General features: G+C 38.6%; 1 protein-coding gene across 2 annotated transcripts in view; it reads left to right on the top strand.

Moving 5' to 3' along the window:
- The window catches only part of eva1c (eva-1 homolog C (C. elegans)), a 92,692-nt gene extending 66,958 nt beyond the window's left edge, over positions 1–25,734 (top strand). The window contains exons 6-10 of one of the 2 annotated variants that reach the window (XM_069888759.1): positions 15,419–15,562; positions 19,296–19,370; positions 20,537–20,629; positions 23,783–23,880; positions 24,742–25,734. In XM_069888759.1, the coding sequence (XP_069744860.1) occupies positions 15,419–15,562; positions 19,296–19,370; positions 20,537–20,629; positions 23,783–23,880; positions 24,742–24,834 (503 nt within the window). In that variant the 3' untranslated portion in view covers positions 24,835–25,734. Of the gene's footprint in view, positions 1–15,418; positions 15,563–19,295; positions 19,371–20,536; positions 20,630–21,551; positions 22,373–23,782; positions 23,881–24,741 lie in introns of those variants that run through there. The other variant, XM_069888758.1, reaches the window with a different exon arrangement.
- Positions 25,735–26,163: the final 429 nt, after the last annotated feature.

Raw genomic sequence — 26,163 nt, forward strand, 5'->3', positions numbered from 1 at the left:
CGGCACTCCCTGATACATTTCCCTTCCTGGAAAAGTAACACACATTCAGATGCAGGAAGTAGATTTTATTTAAAAATGCTTGAATGAAACATCATGGGGTGTGTCGCTTACTTTTTTTTGCCTTGCGTGTTCAGTAGCTGACATCATGGTTGTTGATTACAGTGAAAAGGAGTTTTCCAGAGTTGGCACGGCAGTCTAATAAGCTAACAGCCTGCAGGATTACTTGGAATGCTAAATCCTCTCTTTGGAAGATTGGACTCTTCTTCCAATGGTGCTTATGTTAGCTAGCCACCTGGACAGCTAACAATCTTATTTCAGTGGTGCAGTCCACAACTAGCTCTTGGTCTACAGCTCTTGAATAGTAGAGCTGCCACCTCACACCTCCAGAAACTTGGGTTCAGTCCTGAAACCACCCCCCCCCCACCCCCCACCCAGTGTTGTCTGTGTGGAACTTCCTTATTTGCCTTGTGAATGCATGAGTTTCCCCGAATACTCTGGATTCCTCCCACCTTCAGAGACATGCTGGTAGGTTAATTGGTCACTGTATAATCCAACTATTGTGTAGATGGTTTGGAGAATCGAGAAGGGGAGAGGTGGTGGTAGAGTATTTCATAGAATGTATGAAAATCAGTGGGATAAGAGATTGGAATTACTCTGAGTTGACATTAACAGACTAAATTACCTTATATATTGTATGGAAATATGTAAACTCCTTCACCAGTGTGCATATGTTTATGTACAACATTTTCACACTCTCAGGACATTGATGATGTATAAAAAAGGGCACCAGTGAACCTTGATGTAACTTAAAGACAATGGAAAATACTTGATGCTCAGCAGGTCAGGCAACCTCCGTGGAGAGAGAAATAGTTACTGTTTCACATCAATGACCTATTGGAACTGGGAAAAGAAAGATAAAACAAATGTTAAATTGCAAATAAGAAGAAATGGTGGCGAGAACAGAAAGGAACCTTTGGAAGAAGAACAAAATTGTCAAAAGTGGTGATGGAACTTCCTGGTAAAGCTGGTAGACTGAAGGAGGAGTAAATGGAAGACTCTATTGTGTCCCCAAAATCTGTGCATTCACTTTCTCAAAAACAAATGAAAGCTAACATATGCCTTTTATTGACAGATGCCGCATAGAAGTGCATCACCAGCAATAACGTAACAGTGTTCTCATGCATACAAATATTACTTTCTGTAATAGTTATATTCCCACATACTGGCTGGTTACAGAAAGGATAATGACCATTTATTAGTTGTTACCAATCTTCAACACACTGAATAAATATAATGGAGAGTATTCAACATTGAATTATTACTTGGTCTGATTTTATTGGCGTTTAGGGATGACATGGTGTGCCCTTCTGGTCAGCTTTAAACATTTTGCACTGTTGTTTATTGGATGTGCAAATCAACAGTGGGGCGAAAGAGACTTTGAAGAACACTGACAGCAGTGGTGTAGCTCCTCAAGGATTACAAAAACAGAAGAAAGAGGTAAAGGGAAATGGAAAAATCAAGTCAAATCAAATCCTCAAAAATAAAGGAAAATAAAGATTTTAAAAGGAGTGAGAAAAAGGACTGATTTGTAAAATTTAAATTCTAGGATTCCCTAAGATCACTTCCCGCCTGCAGGAATAATATTCCAGACTGGAGAAATTGTGTGGCATTGCAGGAACTTCAATGGAAAAAGGGTAAATGGCATCCCTCATGTCTGAAACAACAACTGCCTCTGACAATAAATACAATAGTGCAGTAACTTCAGAAAACTTGACGGGACTTTGATATACCATTTTTGCGAAGCTAACTGTGAATTGGTGCAGATCACCCAAGTCATTTGGGATTATATCTGGGCCAGCATTTTGCTTCTTATCATGAAATCTAGTCAAAATCAGCATTTATTATCATGAACATGTCACGAAATTCATTGTTTTGCCGCAGTAATCGTGCAAACATTCATTACGGATGCAAATATTAAAGCTATAAATTTCAGTTTTCCAAGAAATTAAGAGAAATCTTTCTTACTTCAGATGGGGATATATTCTGTCAGTATCCCTTATCTAGCCACTGTCAACCACTTACGTTTAAATTATAAAAATAATGAAAATAATTTCCAGATGCATTTCAATCATTTGAATTGTTGCAATGCTGGATATGATTGCATTCAAAATTACTGCAGGAGACTCAAATTGAAATTGGTTCAAGGCCTTGCACAGTTGATTGTTCCATTATCAAATGTATATTGTTTGCCAGTGACAAAAGAACATTTGGACGAAATGCCTGTAAGGTTTGCTGAAACTAGCAGTAAAAAAAAATGCATGTTCATAGCAGGACTGTATTCCACCACAGTCAGGGGCACGTTCAGGAGAGCAGAGGGCAAGTAGGAGTTGTGTGCGGCACCTCTCAATAATCAACTTTAAAAATTGTGCAGAGTGAGGTCATTGTTCTAAATAGTATTTCCTACAAAGGAGTGCTGGTTGAGTATTTTTTTCTTGGTCCAGGAGCAGTGGTTACATTACTAAAGCTATCTCAGAATTGAGGGAGTTGAAGGAGAAGATTGACAGGTATCTAATTAGTCGGGATATCAAGAGATATGGGGAAAAAGGCTGGAATTTGGAACTAGATGCGAGGACAGATTAGCTCAGGGTGGAGTTGTGCAGAAAGCTCGATGGGCCAATTCTTGTGAACTGTCCAGTAATTGAATTTAGTCTTCCTCACTAGGATCCCCTTCCAGGCTGGGCAACAAAGTAAATGAAAGAGCCATCAAAGGATCACTTGAGTTTAAAGTCATTAAAGCCTTTTCCTTCAAAGGAAAATATGTTGTTGCTCAGTTACATTGTCCCTTTTTATCCAAAAAAAACAATGAAAACAAACACTGAATTTCTGAAAAGATCCCACTGTTTCTTTATGAAATGAAGGAAGTTGAAGTTATACCCTGCTGTACTTGCTCTCCATATACAATTCGCTGTCTCTCACGCTCCTATAAAGCTTACAATTTTCTCTGGAAAATGAGCAGTTCAATCCACTTGGAATTCTGCAGTGGTAAGCATGCAACTAATGTCTTTGTAACTGACAGGAAAACATTTGTTTACCCAAAGTGTTACTGGCATTGTTTCAAACTTCAAGAAAAAAAGTTCTTCAAATTAAGTTGAAAAATAGACACGTTAGAAAGTGTATTTTTATAAATACAAGAATGTGTTTCTATAATTTCATTAAATGCAATGTTGATGCACGCAACAGATTTAAACAAATTTAGACTGGCCAAATCACTTGGTTTAATCTCCATCTGAGGAATACAATAAAGTTTGTCAAATAATTGGTGTTTTCTAGATTTTATTTGTAAAAAATACTGAGTACAGCAGTATGGACAGTGAGAGAATGTAATTGTTTCTGTTATCACTGGAATCCTTGCAATTTGTATCATATAATCATTAAATCTACAACATTTATAAAGTGAACTCCTGAGGCCATTAAAAATATTTCAAGGAAGTGCAGAGATGAGCTGGTACTTTCAGGAAGGAGAGAGGAAAAAATAAACTCAACAACCAACTTTTTAGCCTGTGGAAAATACTGGAATCTCGAATTAAGGGTATAATAACGGAATACCAAAAAATGAATAACATTGTTATTATGTTATATGTGTGGATTTATTTTTTTTTAAATCATAAATCTTGTGACTTGTGGAAACTTAAGGAATCAGTAAATGTGTGTTTATATTTTCAGAAGGCTGTTGATAAGGTTTGTCATGGAAGGTTGATCAGCCATGTGAGAGGACAGGGAAATGAGAATTGGTTCACAGTCATAAAGCAAAGAGTGAAAATAAATGTATTTTGAGTATAAGAGGTATCAATGCTCGAGTCCTAGCTATTCACGACCTAGGATGAATAAGGAGTTGCCTAGCATAGACTGGGAATACAGGCTATACTGGGGTGGCGGGGTGTGGGGGGGTGTGTGGGGGAGATAAGTTGAAGAGCAGTGGAAGGTTTTTAAAGAGAGTTTTCACAGAGCTCAACAAAAGTATATTCCAGTTAAAAGCAAGGAGGGTAAAGTTAGGGGGAGTCTGAATTGGATAATTAAGGAAATAAAGGAAGCCATCAAATTAAAAACTCACATATACAAATGGACAAGAGTAATGTGAATCTTGAAGATTGGGAAAACTTTAAGTAGTACAAATAACCACTAGTAAGCAATAAATAAAAATAATGAAAGTAAATTAGCACAATATATTAAAACAGATAGTAAAATTTTTATAATTATATAAACAGGAAAGGGTGGCTAAAGCAATCATAGGTCCCTTGGAAAATGGGAAGGGGGAATTAATATTGGATAGTGTGGAAATGGCCAAGATCTTGAACAACTGGTGTCAGGTATCCCAGGAGAAGGCATATCTAACATGCCAAAGAGTGATGTTAAGGATGCAGTGGGAGGTGAAGACCTCAATGCAAAAGGTAGTGTGGATCAAATGAGTGGGTCTAAATGTAGACAAGTCCCCTGGTCCTGATGGAATGCATCCAGTGTACTGCAAGAAATGGTGGTCACTTACCAAAATTCTCTAGACTCTGGGCAGGTCCTGGCAGATTGGAAGACAGTGATTGTCATGCCAGTTTAAAAAAGGATGGAAGCAAAAAGCAGGAAACCATAAGCTAGTAATCTTAACATTTGTAGCCAGAAAAACCCTTGAAATTATCATTAAGGAAGAAATGGATAGAAACTCTTCCATTTGGAAGACACAGCATGAATTCCTGAAGGGTACGTCATAATTGACAAACTTATTGGAGTTCTTTGAGGGTATAACATGCATAGTAGATAGAGGGCAATAGGTGGATGTGGTATACTCTGATTTCCATGAGGCATTCGATAATATGCCACATAAAAGCTTTATCCACAAACTGAAGATTCATGGTTAGCATGGGTAGAGGATTGGCAGAGAATTAGAAATAAATGGCTGTTTCTCTTGTTGGCAACCACTGGAGAGCAGTAAAATAATGGTAAAAAGAAATAAGTAATTGTAGTCCATTACATATTGTTATCATTTAATATTTATCTTTTTTACATCACTGAATTAAAACTAATTTTCATAGCTCCACTGTTATTGAATTTAATGGCAATTTACAATTTCCTGTTTTCAAGTCTCTTAAAAGAGGCACAAATAGATGCTCCAAGCTTTGTATGCAAAATGGAAGGCAAAATCAAATCAATGGCAAAGAATTTCACCCAAATTATCAAGAGTTATCCCCTTAATTATACACAGTCCAATTTTTATTGGGAAACTGATTATGCCAAGGATTTAATTTGCATGCAATGGATGGAAGAGTCCATTAGTAATGCATGTGTGCTTATTGTGCAGAGGCAATCCTTGTGTTAGAGCTGTTGGGGCTATAGAAATTGCCCTGATAAGATTCACAGATAAGTGCTGAAAAAAAAATGAGATGCACAATAAAATTCACTTACAGAATTTGTGAGAGAAAGTAAATGAATAAACACAATATCTTTCAACTCGGGGCTCTTGATATACACACACACACCATTAAAAAAGAGCTTTTGGCATATTGGCCTCCATAAATCAAATTATTGATTATAGGAGTTGGGATGTTATGGTGAAGTTGTTCAAGACATTGGTGAGGCCAAATTTGGAGTATTGTGTGCACTTTTGGTCACCTAACTACAGGATCAATAAGATAGAAAGAGTGGAGGGAAGATTTACTAGGATGTTGCCTGGACTTCAGGAAATGAGTTAAAGGGAAAGATTAAACAGGTTAGGACTTTATTTCCTGGAGCGTAGAAGAATGAGGGGAGATTTGATAGATAATGGCAATGATAGATTTGATAAAATTAAATTAAAATTATGAGGGGGATAGACAGAGTAAATATTTAAAATTTTAAAAATTTAGTCTTACAGCACAATAGCAGACTATTTCTGCCCATGAGTTGGTGCCAGCCAATTTACACCCAATTAACCTGGTACATTTTGAACATATAAAATATAGATAGGGTTTTTTTTCCCCCCACTAAGGGTTGGTGAGATACAAACCAGAGGACATGATTTAAGGGTGAAAGGGGAAAAGTTTAGGGGGAACATAAGGGGGAACTTCTTCACACAGAGAGTGGTGGGAGTGTGGAACAAGCTGCTAGCTGAAGTGTGAATGTGGCTTAATTTTAAAATTTTAAGCAGTGGGACTAGGCGTAAAAATTGTTTGGCATAAACTAGAAGGGCTGAAGGAGCTTTTTCTGTGCTGTAATGTTCTATGGTTCTAAAACATGCCATTATCATGACTGGTTTATTCGTCAATTCATGGCTATGGTTAATATATAATGAAAAATCCTGAATATGAATGGGCTTATAGAATGATGCAGGGTACCTGCTTTGCAATGATAAAACACTAATTGGAACACTAAGCCTAGAACAGGTGTTTAATGTGTTGATAGGCCAAGTATTTTTTCTTACAAATAAAACACTGCCTCTTTTATTATATCTCTCCTTGGCATCAATGAATTTCTAAAGATATGATAGTTGCTTATTGCAAAGTGTCCCTTTGAAGGTGATGGTAAATCCCTTGGTTAAACCCCAGCAGTTGTTCTGCGGAAGGCATTTTCAAAGTTCCGTTGTGGTGAATTGCAGGATTTAGATCTAATAATGCTGAACAAGGGGGTGGCATATTTAAAGTCAGATGGACTTTGAAGGAACTTTGAATATTGACCTGGTCCTGTTGAACCCATTACTGTGCTTCAGTGGGCAGAGATTATTGGTGTGTGTTTGTCACTTTTGAGCATTATTGGCAGTATCTTTCAGCATGTTGCAGACAATTGAGGGTAGACAATGGATGGATTAACCAGATTTGATTTGTCCTTGGCACTGCAGCCAATTTTCCACATTATTGGGTAGATGTCAGTCTGGTAACTTTACTGGAACAAGTGGACTAAAACATCAGCTTCAACTAGTTTTAGAGCACAGGTCTCAGATCAGATATTATTTATTGTCATATAATAAAACAAATGTTATATTACAGAAAAATGTGTTTTGTCTGACATGAGGCAGACAAAGATTTGCCATGAGCATTGCCCAGCACCCCTTACAATTAGAGACAGAGAGATACTGGTGAACCAGATTACCTTTTACAATAATTTGTGAATTTCAAGATCATCATTATTAAGATCATTTTAAAAAAAATTAAATTCTTGACTATTTAAGTGAATTTAAAGTCTTTTTTTCTCTGAGTCGTTAGTCCAGGTTTCTGGAATACCACTTTACCATTTATCATGCCATCAGTATGTAATCTCAAATTTATAATTCTGAATTGAGTTGGATTGTGTCAGTAACTGGATCCCTCCAACTTGTGCGTCTCCTGTTTTGCACCCTTTTATAAATCTCCTGTGCCACTGGAGTCTGTTTGAGAATGGAAGGTCTGCACATCTTGATGGATTTAGCTTTGTAGCTAAATTTTATTTCAAAAAGGAAATATGATTGCCCACTGTCATTTTCTTTGCAGATCATCAGATTTAATTTTAAAGGTTCTATTATTGTCATCTAATACTACATTTAGAATGTAACCTACAAGAAATTCTTTTAACTTTGTCTATCGTAGCAAAACAAAGAGTCGCCACTTTGTCCAGCGCCCCTCATAGAAATGAGGCCCCAGCGAGGAACGAACTCGTGACCCCTGTTTTGAAGCCATATTTCTCGTTAGAAATGAGGCCCGCAGATGTTGGCTCTCTATTATATCATGCATCTTATTCTGAACCTATTCAGAATAGATCACTATTCCACCTCCAACAGGACATCCAGGAAATTCCTATGCAAGGCTGGGTACGATGTGCCTTGAGTCCCAGCCAATGTTATAGTCATTCCAACACATTCCCATAAACGTAAGGATGTAAATGCACTGAAAGAATTGTAGGTGCTCAACTGTGAGGTAATTAATCTTTCAAGTACAATAAGGAAAGTATTAGCAGGGGATCATTGTATGTCAATGTTGGATACTTCCCCAAACCAAGAATGACATGACAAGACACCGTAGGGCATTTAACCAGATCAAGAATGAGGAGAAGAAGTAATCATTGCGATTCGCCTACTTTGTTTCAGTCTATACCGGTTGAGTGTCAATCGGAGGACATTTTAAGTGAATCTTTTCTCATTTAAATCAAAGCTTTGTTTTACATTTGACAATGCATTTATTTTGGAAATTTAAAAAAAAAATGTTAAATTCTATAAATGAGATCCCGCCGTATGTATATATAATCTACTGATTTAATTTGAAGTGGTGCCTACCATAGTTAGAATCATTAGGCCACTAGCAGCCACAACAAAGTGATTAAAAATACCCTATTTACTCACATTCGGACAATGTGAAGTTGTTAACCAAAGTCTGTAAAGTGTAGGGAATTTTGCTTAGAAAACCTTTAATTACCAGTTTTCAACTTGTCATCAAATATTTAGTATAACCTAAAAGTGAGTAAGGATCGTGACTTTATTTTGACCATGAAAAAAAAATTATGCTTTTGCATTTAAACTGCATTGTCTCGTTTTTTTTTTGCATGGAGTGTGAATATTATTAGCAAAGCCAGTGGGCGGTGAATAGAAGCAGTTTCTTTGCCTAAAGGTGCTGCGGCCTCACTGCCGCTGGGAAGGGAGCACCGGAATTTTGACCCAGAAAAGACAAAGGAACAGAATTCTATTTCCAATTTGCTGCATAACTTGAAGAACCATTACATTCCCCTTGTCCTGTGACCTTTGCCCTTCGTGATAGCCCTGTCTGAACAGCTTGAAGCTAAAGTACATTTTTAAGTTGGTACACACCGCAACCATAGCCCATGAATAGTCAAGGGACCATTTGCTTAGGGTAGTGGATCGATTGGTATTCAAATGGGACACAGAGAGCTCCATCTCTTCAGCTTCCTGATATTTTAGAAGATGTACACAATTAGGCAAGTAGAGAATATTCTGTTGGTTTATTTTGACTTGGGTTGCAATGAGGTTTGAAACCAAGTGGTCCTATGTATTCTTAAACTGAATACTGCTGAGCAGGCTATTGTTGGCCAATTAGCACTACTGAATAAACTTCCATCATTTTGCTGATTAAGATTAGACTAATTTGGCTGGAACTGGGGACAAAGGAGACTGCGGATGGGTGGAATCAGGAGATTTTTTTAAAAAAAAACAACGGCTGGAAGAACCCAGTTAGGCCTTTTTACCCAGAGATCCCACAAAAGACCCGTCATTAAGCCGGCTTTGCTTGTATACACTGAACCAAACAATGCCAGCATAATGCCAGTGTGTCGTTTTACAAAGTATGTCGACATTCTGGAAACAAAGAGATGACATGTAGCACAACAGCATCAACATCGGTGTCCATCCTTTCCCGGCCTGCTGGCTCACTCTTTAAACAGACATCGATTTGGCACTGTGACTACCTCTGCTGCCGGCTTAAAGGCAGGACTACAATTATTCCCCCCCCCCCCCCCCCATTCAGTGTTCGTACCTGTACAGAAAGCATGGCGCAATAAAGGCCATGAAGGGGCTGTGTAAAAGGAGCTAGTGGGTCAAGCAGCATTTGTGGAAGCAAAGGGTTGGCTGATATTTCAGGTTGTGACTCTGGATCCCGTTGCCTTCATAGATGCTATTTGACTTGCTGAGAGTTTTCCTCCAGCAGTTATTCAAAGCTTGAGGGATCTGTAAAGCTCACAATCGCCAGTTGCCATCGGGGGAATTTCATTATAATCATTAAAGCTTCAATCGGCAACAACCATTTCATCAGAGACTACAGATTTTAAGCTTAAGTCATAGTACAAATGGATGCCTTTCAAATGTCGGCAGCCAAGACAGGCACAGATATTAAAGCTTCCATAATACCCCCGAGAAGTCCAAATGGTTGACAAATTTTCCAAAGCCCTTCAAGGATAAAAGTGCTACTTTTTAGATTTGGTTAAATAGTAATTGGGGTTTAATAATTGCAGGGGGGAAAGTTCAGGATCTGTACAACAGTTCTGCATTGTTTATGTATATAATTGTTAAAACAGTACAGCCAGTAACAAAATGTTAATGTGCTAACCTTGGGTTTGATTCAGGGGCACATATGATAGATTTTTCATGAATTGCTGAGGAAACAAGCAGCTTTTAATTAACAAAGTGATGGAAAATCTGTAATGTCCTGGGGGGGGTAAAAAAAATCTCTAATTTGTTTGCTTCTATTTCTGGGCCACGAATTTTTCAGAATCATTTAATATGGTGAATTGATTTGGTGCAGCATTCAGAGGTGTGAGTCTGCCGTGATTGAGGACTCTCTCCCACTTTTCTCGCCCTCTCACTCTGGATTTCAGATTTATTGTTAGAGTACATACATGACATCACATGTATGAGATTCTTTTTTCGTGGAATTACCACTTATTATTACATTGGAACCCCGATTTAATGTGAATTCGGATATAACACAATGAACTTTTGAGCCCCCTTTTTGTTTGCTCTTTCCAGAAGTGAATTTTTTTCAAAATGAAGGGGGGGGGGGAATGTGCCATTAGAAAACACAAAGCTTTTTCCATGAAAGATAAGCTTCATACACTTGGCGTGATTGTAGCGAGCTGCTACAAGCTATGGCTCTGTGGAGCCTATAGTACAGGAGAGGTTATGGCTGCATACAGGAAAGCTCAGAAAGAACACACTGCTCCCAGAAGGATTGACACGAACCCCAGTTGAGTGTAGTTAACACTGAGCTTTATTGGGCTTGCAGCCCTGCTTTTATTCTCAAGCTGAGGGGTGGGGTCAATGCCCCTCAGCACTGATTGGTGCATTTGCGATCCTCGATAGGCTCCTTTAGTTGTGACCAATTGGAGGGCAGCGCTGCGGGCCTCAGGCAGCTGCTGGATTGCTCTGTTCGTCCTTCATTTTGTGAGGCACCCCGCGAGGGGCCGCCACATGATCAAGAATAAAAGTCAAACCCAAGTTGCACGAGACCTTGCGTATCTGAATCAACACCATGGCTGGAAATCTCAGGAAAATCATTTACATGTGCTGCTTTGGAAAGTCGAGGAAGAGGTGGGACTAAAGGCCAAACGCATGAAGACAGCCAAAGATGTCAGCCTCGATGACTCTCTGTACAAGTGGTTCATTCAAGTACGCTCAGAAGGCCTTCCATTTTCCAGGCCCTTTCTCAAAGCTTAAGTCGAGAAGTTTGACAAGCTGATCAATGGAGAAACCTCACAGTTCAAATCTAGTAATGGATGACTGGAGATCCACACTTAAATGCCGTCATGGGATTTCTCAAGTGTTAGTGACTGGAGAAATTTGCTCATCTGACAGTGCCACTGCCAGCGAATACCCAGCAAAACTAAAAACTCTCTTAGACGAAGGTGGCGAGTCAAAGAACAAGTGTACAACTGTGATGACACCGGCCTCTGCTACAAGATCATTCCAGACCACATGGTGTCTTGCAAAGATGATGTCCATGGACGTGAGGGGTTCAAACAACACAAAGATTGCGTGACATTGTTTTGGGTTAACAAGAATGAACACATAAGTTAAAACCGCTCATGATTGGCAAATCTCACTCGCCCCGCTGTTTCCACCATGTCAATGTGAAGTCATTACCGTTCAAATGGAAGCATAGCAGCAATGTTTGGATGACCAGTGTCATCTTTGAGGATTGGTTTTACAAAACTTTGTCCCTGCTGTCTGCAGACACAAAAGCTAGAACTCAAAGCTCTTCTTTTGCTTGACAACAGTCCCGCCCATCCACTAGCTGCCAACCTAGTAAGCTGTGACGGAAAGATCCGAGTTTCTTAACTCCAAAAGAACACTACATCTAAGAACTAGCCCCTAGACCAGGGGATCATCTCCGTGTTCAAGCAGATTTACAGACATGAATTAATTTGTAGAATTGTAAATGAATCAACAACGCTGGAAGACTCTTTGAAAAGCATGAACATTAAGGAAGTTTGCCACTTAGGTGGGAAGGGCTGGGCAGCGGTCAACTCCTCGTGTGTGGGGAAAAATGCCTAGTGAAGGGTCTGGGTCCAGACTTCATCACAACAATCCACCAAGAAAGATGAAAACAATTGCGATGAGCAAGAATTCTACAGCTTCACAGATGAAGAGGCAGAGAGGCTATTTGAAATTCCAAAGAGGATTTACACCAGTTTAATGATGAACGGCCAACATATGAGCACCTGACAGACTCCGAGATTGTCCGTAACGTTACTATAGCATTGGATCCCAAACCACAGGAGGATGACTCCACCCCCACCCCCCAAATGTGTCTGAAGCTATTGAGCACCTCGAGGCAAGCCTATGTTGGCTGGAGACCCTGCATGTGGACCCCATAAAAACCCTCCAGCTCAGAGGCATCTTGGATTTCACTCGCTGCCAGTGTCCTGCTGCGTTCAGGCAGCGATCACTTGATCATTTTTTTTAAGAAATAAAATGATGATTGTAAAAAATAAAAAGATGATTGCAAATACAGGTATTGTACATGTATTCTTGATTTTTTTTTAATGCTGTTTTTTTGTAAATCTCGATTAAGTCTGACCTTGCTTTTTTTGCAATGCAATATTTTAGACCCCAAAATATTGTGTTGTAACAGGGTTCCATTGAACTGCAAAAGAAGTAAACAAATAAAGAAATGTAAACAAACCGACTGCAAATCAGAAAAAAATTAATAAGGTGCAAAAGTAAGAGCCTTAAATGAGCCCCTGATTGAGTTTGTTGCTGAGGAGTTTGATGGTGGTGGGGGAGCAGCTGTTCTTGAACCTGGTGGTACAAATCTTGTGGCACCTAGACCTCTTTCCTGATGGTAGCAGTGAGGACAGAGCATGTGCTGGGTGATGTGGATCCTTGATGATCACTGCTGCTCTCCGATGGCAGTGTTCCCAGCAGAAGATTGCAGATGCTGGAATCTAAAGCAAAAATCAAACTGCAGCAGAAACCCAGCAGGTCAGGCAGCATTTCAGGTTGAAACCCTGCCATGGGACTGAAAAAGGAGAGCAAAGACAGGCAGTATTAAAAGGAGTGGGTGTAGATGAACTGAGGAAGGTTGAAGGATGAGGAACAGATAGATTTAGGTGAGGAAGGAGTGTGGAATGGGGAGACAGGTAGGAGAGTAATAGGTGAAAGGAAAGGGGAAAAAGGCAGATGGTCAAGAGAGGTTCAGGGAGGGTGGAAATAGTTGTTGAAGGGAGATAGGAGACAGTTGGGATCATTGTGGGAGAGCATGAGTGGTGAGCATCCTGAGAAGGAAGGGAATTGTTCAGGTATGTTTACAATTATATTGCTCAAAGTAATTAATGTAGGAAAGCTTTACTGGAATCCAAGTGATAATCACCAATGACTACATGAGGAGTTTGAGAAAATTTGATAGGTTACCAAAGACTCATGAAAATTTCTAAAAGTGTTCTGTGCAGAGCATTCTGTCTGGTAGCATCACTGTCTGGTTTAGAGGGACCAATGCACAAGACAGGAAAAAAAAAACTTCAGAGGGGTTGTAACTCGTCCCGGGTACCAGTCTTCAGTCCATCGAGGACATCTACAAGAGGGGATGTCTTAAGAAAGGAACCTCTATCCTGAAGGACCCTCACCACCCAGGCCATACCCTTTTCACACTGCTACCATCAGGAAAAAGACACCAAAGCCTGAAGGCAAACACTCAGCATCACAAGGACAGTTTCTAACTCTTTGCCATCAGATTTCTGAATGGACAAGGAAGCACAGACACTAACTCATTTTATCATGTTTGCAATGTGATGCTTCTATAAAACATGTTATGTTCATGCCAATAAATTCTAATTATATTTTTGTTTTTAAAAAAGGCTCCAGATGTTGGAAATGTGAAATGAGAACAAAAAAAACACTGGAAATACTCAGCAGGTCAAACAGCATCTGTGGAGGGAGAAACCATTAATGTTTCAGATCTAGGGTACTTCATCAGTTCTGGTGAGGGATGCTGGACCTGAAACATTGACTATTTCTCTTTCCACTGATGCTGAGTATTTCCATTGTGAACCTTTGCTGAAGTGACCTCAGTCCAAGTGCTGAGCTAAAAATCAGGTATCTACATGAAACATAAGATACTTGAATGAGATAAAATCTACAATATAACTGTTGAGCAGAATATCAGATTCATAAAATACTCTGAGGAAGTTGTCCAATCAAATTCCAGATCAGTTTATTTGTCGCCATTAACACCATTACAGAATAAAAACAAGATAACATTCCCCGATCCGGCGCAATAACTGCCGAACAATACAATGCAACATACAATCAATTTTCAGAAAGCAGACAATGGTACAAGGAGACCGGTTACATCTAGATGGTATAAAAACACGCCAGTTAAAGGTGAAGAAGAATGTTCCCCGAGCCTGAGGTGCCTCTGCAGGCTCTGTTCGTGCAGCCTTCATCAGGTCGGGTTTCCGACCCCCTCACAGATGTTAAGTTCACCAGCATCCAGGAAACCAACTACCGCCCAGTTCCCGCATCCTGAGCCCTCCGGCGCTGTCTTTCCCGTGAGGTCCAGACATCACAGCCTCGAGTTCTCCATTCGAGTTCTCCATATTTGAGATTCAAGATGCAACTGAATCAGAATGCAAATGGATTTGCACCATTCTGCCAATAGACAAGCTTTCTCCTTTCCAATCTCTGTTGGAGAACAGCACACAATTCAGAAAAGATTAGGAAATTGTAAAGGAGAAAACATTTTGGATTTCGTGTGCTGTGAGTTTTAAGAGAGAGTAAAGAATGAAACGTTAGATTATTCTTTATTATAATTCATGGCAAAGATTTGTTGGACTTCTGTTCTTCTGAAGTGATAACGAAGCAAGTAACCATGATCAAATGTTTTAAAAGTGTATTCAATTCTGCTTTTATCAATTTGTTTTTTGCTTTCTCCACATAAGGATAAAATGATTGGATATTAATTCTGAATACACAAAATATTGTGAACAATACTTTTTTTTAAAAAAAGGCATCATATTGATAGTCTGCAAATGTTCTTGTTTAAATTCTATTGATAGTACATTGTTGTTTCTGGAGATTAAAATGGTGAGGCCATGGTTGGCTTATCTGTGAGTTCACAACCATAGTCTTCAAGTGGCCTAGAGAATCCCTTAAAATCGTCATGTACCAGTGGGGGAAGGAAAAATTAAAACATTAAAAAACATTTTATAAGGCAAAGAATAATTCTGACACTCAAGGAACAGTAATAAGAAAAATATGTGAATAATATGACTGGTGTTGGATTTGCACCGTAACCAGACTTCTCTCCCGCCCCCCCCTTCCCACTAACTTATCCGTCCATCCTGCCAACCTGTGGCTGGTGGTTGCATTATCTTGACTGCTGCCTTTGCCATTATTGGTCTTGGTACCCATTTTGCAGGCACATTAAGAGTTAACACATTGCTATATATGGATGGTAAATGTGTTTCTTTTCCTGTATTACAGAATGTTTGTCACACACTGCTCTGGAAGTTGTAACAACAAGCTGTTACGGTAAACAAAACTGTAAAATTATCGTCAGTAGCCACTATTTTGAAGACCCTTGTTTACCTGGAATGCAGAAGTATCTCAGTGTCATCTATATATGTGGTAAGAATAAATAATTTCAGCATTAAATGCTTATTTTCAGGGAGAAATGGTTGAGGCCATGAGGTTTCTGTTTTCCTCTCAGAGTCCTTCGAAAAATGATCAGAATTGAAAATTCAGTACAATACACCCTGTCTGCAAATAAATCTATTAAAGGCACTTATTAAAAATACACACTGTGCTGAATTGCTGTACATCTTCACAAGCTAATTTTATTGATATATAGTGGTAGTTACAGAGGCTTAAAGGCTGACAGTTGCATCCACAGTCATGTTGTTACAACAGAGAAGTATGGTACACACCACAGGGATTAATGCTGGGCTCTTTATTTGTTGTTTATCTTAATGATTTGAATGAGGTGTACACAATTAATAAGTTTCCAGATGATGTCAAAATTGATGAACAGTGAAGAAGGTTTTGACAGGGTTTTGATCAACTTGGAATGTGGGCAAAGGAAAGGCAGGTGGAATTTAACTCAAACAAATATAAAGTGATGCACTTTGGGAAATTGAACCAGGACAGGACACACACAGGGAATGGATGTGTGTTGAACAGAGAGACCTGGAGGTACAAGGACATAGTTTTTGAAAGTGGCAGCACAGAGAGATAGAAAGACGAAGAAGGCACATAGCACTAACCATTGAGTTCAAGAGTTGGCACTTGAAGTTACAGTTGTATAGAGTATTGTTTAGGCTACACAGTTCTGGGTGCCACACCACAAGAAAGATGTGATTCAGCTGGAGTGGATGCAGGAAAGTTTCATAAAGATGTGGGCTGGATTGGAGGCCTTGAGATAAATTTAAATGATTGGATAGGACGGGTCTGTTTTCTCTGGAGCAAAGGAGATTGAGAGGTGACATGATAAAATTATGAGATGCATCGAGTTGACACACAGCTTCCCTGTGGTAAGGATGACTAAAACTGGAGGGCATTGGGTGAGGTGAGAGCGAGAAGGTTTAAGAGGGATTAGAGAAGTACATTTTTTTCACACAAAACATATTTGAATCAGGAATGCGCTGCCAGAGCAGGTGGTGAAGGCAGGAACAATAGCAGCATTTAAGAGACATCTGGACAGACATTTGAATGAGAAAGGCATTTAGGGATATGAATTTATGTCAGCGTGGGATCTGTATAGATAGGCTTATCATGATGGGCCGAATAGCCTATTTTTTATGCTGTGTAACGCTATAACTCTGCGTTCTGCCTCTTGATCTCTCCATCTATTGTCAATTAACCATTAATTAATAAAACATCACTCAGTATTTTTCATCCAATTCAGTATTCTATAACTTCATATTTCATGAATTTTTGTGTTGTAATTTCTCATATCAGCACATTCCTAAATCTCAATGATGGCTTTGATATTGTGTTACCTATGCAATTATCAAGTTTAGTACTTTTGGCTCACAATCTCACAGACCATTGAATCACAGAAGAATTCAGTGCGCACTGAAACTTGGTGGTAAATGCCAGCAATCTCACATGGCCTTTCTTCAGTGTGTCACCAAATTTGGGATTTGCACCCAAACTTGCTGGCCAAGCTTCACCTCTGATTGCATAATATTGAGCCCCCTGTGAACTTGCTGCAATTTGTCATCATCTGTACTGGTCAATATGCCTGATTAACCCTTTGGCAGGTTAGATCTTTAAGATCTTATTTTTCAATTGTTTTAATATTCCTCTTTAGAAGATTACTTGATCATGTTTTAAAAAAAAGTTCTATTAATTTGTTCAATAACCACATATCTATGAAGGATTGATTTCATTTAACACACATCAGCCAAATATGAAGAAAGAAATGTTATGGATATAGAGTAAGCAAGTCTGTGGTAGAACATGACAACAAATTGCTACACTAAAACATGAACCAAGATGATTCAGATTCTGGTGGATTTGTCAATTTGAAATAAATGAAATAAGCTTTCTGAATTAGTTTCCGCTGATGATGTTTAATTTGGACAGTAAATTCGTGATTATACGGAACTTTGCTCTCCCATACATCACTAATCAAGTGGATAAAATGTTCAGACATGCATGCCACAAAAGAAGATTTGAAAGGAACCTCTGGGTACATTCAGTACCTTTTTTTTAAACTACCAGCGCATAGATTTGCATAGTCCAAGCAACACTCTGAAAGAAGTCAGAGTGTCTTCATGAAAAAGAGTTGGCAAAATGCTTTATCATTTATAAATGGTGCAAACAAATTAAAATCTAATATTGCATCATTTTGTTTGGATGTCATCAACTTGATGACATCCAATGAAAAAATGCTTGTCTCTTTCAAATATTGAAACTGGTCACGAAAGGAAAGCAGTTTAATTTTTCATGTTGCAGATATGATTTTTATCTACCTCAAGTATGACAAAAAACAAAAGAGGTTAGTTTTCATTGAGCCTTAAAATTCTATTCCCCTTAAATATAAAGTGGGCCTATAAGTAGGAACAGTGAAAAAGAGAGATTATAAGGTTAGAAAAAGTTCCTGAGAGCAGGAAGCATGACACTCATGTGCAGTGTACTATGTTTTATGGAGAGTAAGGATACAAAAAGCTGGCCAAGAACATTGGACTTTTTAAAACTTTAGGAGTGAGAAAGGCTTGGATGCAAACGTTATCATTTATGGGCCATTCTGCCTTCTTCACTGTCTTTTAACAATTCAACGTTTGACAGTGGACAACAATTCAACGATGCCCTGTATTTGCAGCAACTGTGGCAGAGCCTGTCGTTCCAGGATCGGCATCCATAGCCCACAGTCAATGCTGCTAAACAAACCAGTGTCTACCAGGGGCACAATACCCATGGTCAATTACGACCAACAAAAGCCAAGAAGAACTATCTTACACGCCTTTTTCTCATTTATTCTGTAACAATTCAAATTTAAAACCGAAACCCATGATTTAAAACTCTTCGCGAATGTCACTCCTCAATCTGTGAAGGTTTCTCCAAAGGTGGACAATAACCTTTCTCTGATCCCATCACATTTTAACAGGTCTGAGTATGCTGTCCCTGAAGGTGAAGATGGATTTAGAAATATTATAAAGTTGCCTAATTGTTATTTTCAAAGATTCAGGTTGTCCATTTACTTATCGAAATCTAATACTTTTACCTTTGAAAATTGCAAGTTGCTTATTGACTTATTTTATATGATTTAGTTACTGATTTGAAGCTATAACTTGACCTGGAGAAATGATTTTCGTCCTGAATCCTCAAATTCATTGCCAGTTTGCACAGATTCTTCGTGCAATCACTGAGTTATGTTATTATCCAATTGGAAACTGAACAGTGAAATATACCTGATAGTGCATAATAGATAAGTGGTCCACTTACAGGAGTGACCAGTAATGCAATCTCGGAGTAAACAACAACATAAAATTTCCCAAATCTAGGCATTGATGTGGCAGTATAAGGAAACTTATGCCTCCGTACATTGGTGGTGGGTACATGGAACAAGCTACGAGAGGAAATGGTGGAGGTGGATGCAATTATAACATTAAAAGAGCATTTGGACAGGATCATGGGTAGGAAATGTTTAAAGGGATATGGGACAATGCAGGCAAATCAGACTAGTTCAGGAAACGAACTTGGTTGGCATGGAGAAATTGAGTCAAAGGCCCTGTTTTTTGTGCTGTACAACTCATTGACTAAGAATATTGTACAGCTTATAAACTCCATTAAGATATATTTAAGCGTAACTGTGATATTTTGATATAATTGGTTTACCCTTATGAATCTTTTTCAGTTTCCAAAATGTTGCTACAGGAAGCTGATCCAGGCTTTTCTGCTTTTACGCCGCCATGGGTTTATCGTGAAAATGGTAGGTTTATAGTCCAATTGGCCTCTTTTTAAGAGTCGATTCATTGATGACATTGTATCTTGGGATATTTACACGATGTTACATAATCGTTTTAACGAGGCTATTCTATAAACAATACAACAGAAACAATGTTATAATGTCAGAGGAGTTATTATAAAATCCCTTTTGGCGGGGAGTTGTTCATCAGTTATCGGCTTGAGATATACAGCATACAAATATTTTGTAGTTATGCCCTGTGCTGGCAGATTTAGAAGTGTAAAAGTGGAAGAAATTTGTTAACTCTTAACTTGATTGACATTAATGATGCTGTCAAAAAGGTGAAGTCTTTCATTTTTCTGAAGTCTGCTGCTATCTTGCTGTTGAATCTATAAATTCACATACTTTTAACATTCCTCCACCCTAACATGATATTGTAGGTGTAATCTGAATTTCTGCTTTGGTCCTATTGCCAGTGAAAGATCGGGATTGAAACTGCCTCACATATCTTTAGATAGAATGGCAGGGAAATGAACGCATAAGAGAACTTTTTACTATTATCTGACAACCAAATTGACCTCTTAGTGGCAGCCATTCCCTGGTAAGGAAATGTTTCTGAAATTCATCGGATACTTTGTGTGATTTTTCTGATCTGAAGGACGTCTGACATCTCGGCAACTCCAAATCTCCATTTCTTTACACGGGTTTGTACAGTATACCAGAAGTCCAGTAAGTAAAGAGGCTGAACTTGCATTGCCACTGCTGCAGGCATTCAGGGAAATTGACAAGGGGTCTAGGAGGTAAAAAGCTGTTCCGAGCTTTTTACACAGCATGTGCTCGTGGGAAAAGTGGGAATATTTTCCTGGAATGCAATAGCTGTGCAAAAAAAAAAACATGAGGCCTGGAGGCTTTACCCACTGTGCATCAGGCGTTTCTAGAAGTTAAGCTTCATTTTATAGCAAACAATGAGATACTATGATATTTTTCAAAGAGAATTTCATCAACATCTAATCAAGGAACGTCACTCAAATTAAAATGAGGTAAATTGGTGATCTTTTTCAGTGGTATTTGTGGAATCTTTCTTTCCACAGTGTTTGTTGAAATATTTTGAGTTCTTTAAAATTATTTCATTGCATTTGAGATGCAGACTATTTTTCTGCTGACAATAAGTTGTCTTTACCTTTCTGTAGCCAATAGGTCTTTGGGGCCTCAAGAATCTAGACTTTCTATGAAAGAAGGAGAGCTTGTGATTGGGACCCTGATTTTATTTGCTTACATTAAAAGTAAGTATTCATTATTATAATTGATTATAGAACTAATCCTGCACTTCCATGTAGGTGGTCTTTGAAGAAGTACTTGAACTGAACAAAGTTACAGAAGAACATGCAGAAGTGTTGGAGGAGCGAGGCAGGTCGCAGACATCAGTGGAAATCAGTAAACCTCTTGATTTGCAGGGATGCTGCATGACCTGCTGAGTTCCTCCAGCTCTTTTATGTTGGGTACTCGTTCCTGATTATATTTTTTACCACCAAAGTTGCAGAAGATGTTGAGCCTTCAATATCTTCAATTTTATTATTTAAAAAAAGTATGCACTGTTTTAAGTGATAAACGAACACACAAAAAAAATCTTAGCACTCTATATACAGAACAAAGGTTGAATACATCATTGAAAATTCAAATATTTAAAGTTTTTTTTAAATCTGACTAAAAGAGTGTAATTCAACTGTCTGAAAATATCTCTAAGCATTATTTATAATTTTTAATTCATTTTCAAACATTTCAAAGTTTAAAAAAAAGGTATGAATAAAGTGAGGTGCAGGTATTATGTTGGCTGGGCAAGAAATGGTTAATACAATGCCATAGTTATCAGGCAGTTATAAAATCACTTTTCCAATATTGCTCATTAAAACTCTTCACACATTAAGGAGAGAAAAAAATACCTGTGCTCTATGCAGCCAATAATATATTGAGGGACTTGCAGCTGAAAGTTTTGTTCAAGTGCGCAAAATAATGATATGCCCTGTGTATAAATGTAGGTTTTTATGTGAAAGGATCTCAGAAAAATCAAAGGATGCAATTTGTTAGTCAGGTTTAAGTTCTCCACGATTTACTTGAGACCAGCCGTGTTATATACGAATCCTCCCCCTCTTCATCATTTCTTCATGAATTGTGTCACCTCATAGTACAATTTTTGTGTTGTTGCAGGTAACCCAGAAATGGTTGGTTTGTTGTTTGTATCCAGTGTCTGCATTGGGTTAATAGTCACACTGTGTGCAATAGTAATTCAAGTATCCTGCAGAGTAGACCTGCACAAGTCATACCACAGGAAAATGGACTTACCAGAGACTCACCACAGAAAAATGGACTGTTGTCAGGACAATTGTGATGTTGAAGGCAATCTCAATAGCGACCAAGACGACCGTATCCTCGATGATTATAATGACGAAGAGAGTTCCTCTGAGTTTAATTTTGAAGGATTAACAAAATTTTATGGGACCATAGGATCTAACAGTGCAGAAGCAGTGGAAATAGCTGAGAGGATAGAACGTCGAGACAGGATAATACAAGAAATCTGGATGAATGGAGGTTCAGATCTACCTGTGATAAGGAACCTGAATCAGTATTACTGATAACAAAGAAAATCAAGGTCATCAGTGCAATTTGCAAGGGTGGACATATTTCAGCAAGGCCGTTTATTATAACAACTTGATTTTATTTCTATGGACCTCTCTTTAGCTACAAGTTCCTTCTGTGAAGGAAATTGTGAATGCATTGAGTGAATTTAAAACTGGGTATTTTTTTTAAGCCAGGTGATAACTTTTCGCCAGACCTCCAATTCAGGGACACCACTGTGAACTATTTTTTATGGTAAATTGAAAGTGTTCAGAACATTAAACACTTGATCAGGCCATTCTTCATAGTGAATCTGAAAATGAGATGCATTCCATTGTTGACGGTATTAGATTCCTAGAGCTTACAGTTGTACATTTCATTCATTATTTGAATAAAAGGAACTTAAGGCTAAATGACTAGAGAATCATTTCAATGTACTGCGAATGTGATTTTCCTACTTAAAATGTTGTTATGGTTATAAAAGCCCACTGCTGGACATGTAAAATGTACCATTGAGCATTTTGAATATACCCAATTGCTTATGAAGGCAGCAATGAAAATATTTATTTTTCCAATCTACTCCTATTACGTAGAACGCCGCTTTTCACTTGTTAATTTGGTGAGAGCACCTGCTAATATTTAAATATCAATATTTTGCATCATTTTGTACTTCACAGTAATGAAACTAAAGGGGATTTTAAGATGGCTTTGACTTGAAAGAGGCCAAATCATGTAAATTTAAGCTGGAGGCAGATAAATAGTTCAAAGAAGGAGGTGATGTCAGTATAGATCAGCCATGATCATACTGAATAACAGCAGACTTGATGGGGCCTTGTGGCCTGCTCCTGCTCCTATTGATTGTGCTTTTATTCATGTATAAAACATGTCTCTTAAATAAATAAATTTATTGTAAATGTATTATTTACAGCCGATTCTAGCCATTTAAATCGGTGGTGCCCAATTCTTCCCAAATTAACCTATAACCCCATACATTTTGGAATCTGGGGGGAAACCAGAGCACCCAGGAAGAACATACAAACTCCTCACAGACAGCACCAGATTCGAACCCTGGTCACTGGAGCTGTAATAGCACCACACTATCCATGCCTCAGGTGAACAAGAGAGTCCAACAAACTGAGAGTTTAATCTACTTGTTATGCTATGATTGGCGCTGTTGGCTGGACACACCTCCCGAGACTGATCCTATCCAAAGCCCCTTTGCTTGCTCCCTATCCCACTCTGCCTCGATCAGTCAATGGGGTTGGCGGCTGTTCCAGTTTATAGTTAGTAAAATAGTTTCACAACTTCAGCCTTTTGTAATTATTGATGGTGTATTGATGCTAAAGTGTTTAATTATATTCAGCTTTTCTAAATGATCACATTTCTTCTTTGGAAAGGGGAAAAATCTGCTTGCCTCCCTTTTTATAACACTTTTCTTGTTATGACCATAGTTCCAATGACTGAAAATACCTGGAATTCTCACCTCTGAACAGCAGAATTTGATTTGTTATTTCCCGGCATTTTAATGGGAAATTGCTACTCAGATACGTCCAAGAATCCCCATTCATTTGAACGGAGATTTAAGCCAGGCCTGAATCTCATTTCTGATTCATGGGGATTCTAGGCAAAGAGGAAAGTAAGGTATGTTTAAATTATTCGGCTTAATTACAAAATGTTATTTTTTTCTTCTGTGTTAAAATGTTATGAACTCTAATAGCATTGAGATGTCCCTGATTGCCATCGTTAAAACCAATATCAACTTTGACAGAAGGAAAAGCTCTGCCCTCACCACTCCATCTATTCTGTGTTGTCCCTCTGCCCAGTTGTATTGCAGGAGCCAAACTTCTACCCAATCACCTTTCAGGCCAGACCACTAATCTTGAAGATGCAGACCACTGGTAGTCTTCTGCATTCAGCTCAGGTAAGTCGTCTTTCTATCAATTCAAAGTACATTTAAAGGCAGAGGGACCCAGTCCAGAATAACCCTGCCATTTTGTTCAAAAAAAAATGCATTGCAGGAGGAATTCAGCATGTTAGGCAGTATCTGCAGAGGCAGAAGGATGGTTGATGTTTTAGTTAGAGGATCAGGAGTGCAAAGGTTAGTGTAGCAGTTAGTACCGCGCCAAGGGTGGTAGCCAGTATAAAACTGGTATCAGTGTAGTGGGTAGTGTAGCGCTGTTACAGCTCCGTGACCCGGGTTCAAATCTGGCAATGTCTTGTTTCTGCCTGGGTTTCCTCCCGTTTCCTGCCACCCTTCAAAGATGTACCAGGGGTGTCAGTTAATTGGGTGTAATTGGACGCTACGTGGGCTGGAAGAGCCTGTTCTGTAATTTTTGTCTCAATAAATAGAGGTAAAAGAGAGTGGTGAAGCAGAGGGTGGCAGGTGAATGGCAGAAACAGGGGGGAAAAGATGAACAGGAGGTGTAGAATTGGGAGACAATGACTGGGAGGGGATAGAATTCTCACATTGACCATCCTTCTGCATCTACTTTTGCTGCCTGACCACAAAGATCATCCATCAGTTTGGTTTTTTTTTGCTCCAGGTTACAGCATCGGCATTCTTTTATGTCTCCTGCCATTTTGTCTCTGAGCTGCTATGCATCTCCAACATTGTCTGCTTTAAACTTGTATTTTCAACACCTACAGCATTTTGATTTAGTCTGCTTGATCCTGATAAACATGTCTTTGTTTGCAAAGTTATTTATGCTAATTCTTGCTAAAAAAATATCTTTGCGTTATTTGTTTTGTGATCAAAATGGTTTGTGGCTTGATGTTATTTCAGGAAGATCATCTGTGTCTGATTATTTCTGGTGAAATAGTGAAGATAAAAAATTATGGAATGATAAATGGAAGAGAGGAAAAACTCAGTAGGTGAAGTGGCATATCATGAAATATTGTTGATGCGAATAACGACTGAGCACAGGTGACCAGGTGATCAAGCACAATTGCAGTGCCTTTCTTTGTTAAACAGCCTGTTAACTGCCAGTTGACCCTTTGCGTGATAAATAGGCAATTAGCTAAAGTGTGGTAATCTTACTGAAGACTTTAGACAAAGCATCCTTGTTATGTACTGTTAGAAGATGAAGAGAATTTGGTTGCAAGAATATGGTCAAACATGAAAACTGTGCCCCTTACTGAAATGCTTCCTCGACAAGGAAGGAATGTGTCACCTGAGAAAGGCTGAATTGAATTTCTGCTTCAGCTACATCAGAACCAATTCTCTTCTTGTAGAGTCATGAAATATGTTGAGTGCCAAGAAAGTGATGAAATTGTCAAGGGAGCCTCCAGTGAACCACAGCAACATAATGCTTCCACTATGATGTGAAAGAGGATTCTTCAAACAAATCTCTTCAAAAGAAATCCAGAACAATCCATGCACAGTACTTCAGTGAAACCAGCGAACATTGTGAACACAGTCCTTCAGCTGCGGGATTTGATCTGCTCTCAAATACAGTTTTAACTAAGATCTTTCATAAAAGTTCCAACAAGTTAGTCAGGTAGGTATGCATACATTTCTATGTTGCCTGAATGAATAGAGAAAATTATCAGTAACTGTAACAACCTTGCAGTTCTTGACTCTTCAGTAATCCTTAACTACTCCATTTGCCAGAGTTGAGTTGTATTTTGATGTTTGGGAGCTGGGGCAATGGTCTCGAAGCCACTGCATAGTTTCCTCCTCTACCACAATAGCAAGGACAAAAGTTTGAGCTGGGATGGCATTTTTCAAAAGCTCCAAAATTTATTTTAGTCCTTCTTTCATTAATTAAGACAGGCAACTTATAAATTATGTGTATTTGTTTCCATTATTTTGCTGGTACAATTTAGGTTTGGAAAAATGCTAAAAATCCTGTTGTAGTTGAACAATAGAACCCGCTATTCAGTCAAGATTGCAAACACTGGCATGTCTTGTTTCCATTCTACCTAGAGTAAGTCGTCTTTCTATCAATTCAAAGAGCAATAGGATATTTTAGCTTTGGGCTTGAGAAACAAGAAATTGTAATAAGTCTAAGAAACGAAGCATGAGAGAGTGGGAACAGAGATGGATGGAAGGCAGCCAAAAGTGAATGCTAAGAATGAGAATCCTTTGTGTCCATGTTAAAGTTTACTGACAGTTTTGCCATAATTATGCGAAGACCCCAAGGATTAAATTGTAAGATAAGATTGCAAGAATTGGATTTGTGTTCTTCGGAATTAAATTTTCCTG

This window comes from Narcine bancroftii, chromosome 7 (genome assembly GCF_036971445.1).
Source record: "Narcine bancroftii isolate sNarBan1 chromosome 7, sNarBan1.hap1, whole genome shotgun sequence".
NCBI classification, from domain to species: domain Eukaryota; kingdom Metazoa; phylum Chordata; class Chondrichthyes; order Torpediniformes; family Narcinidae; genus Narcine; species Narcine bancroftii.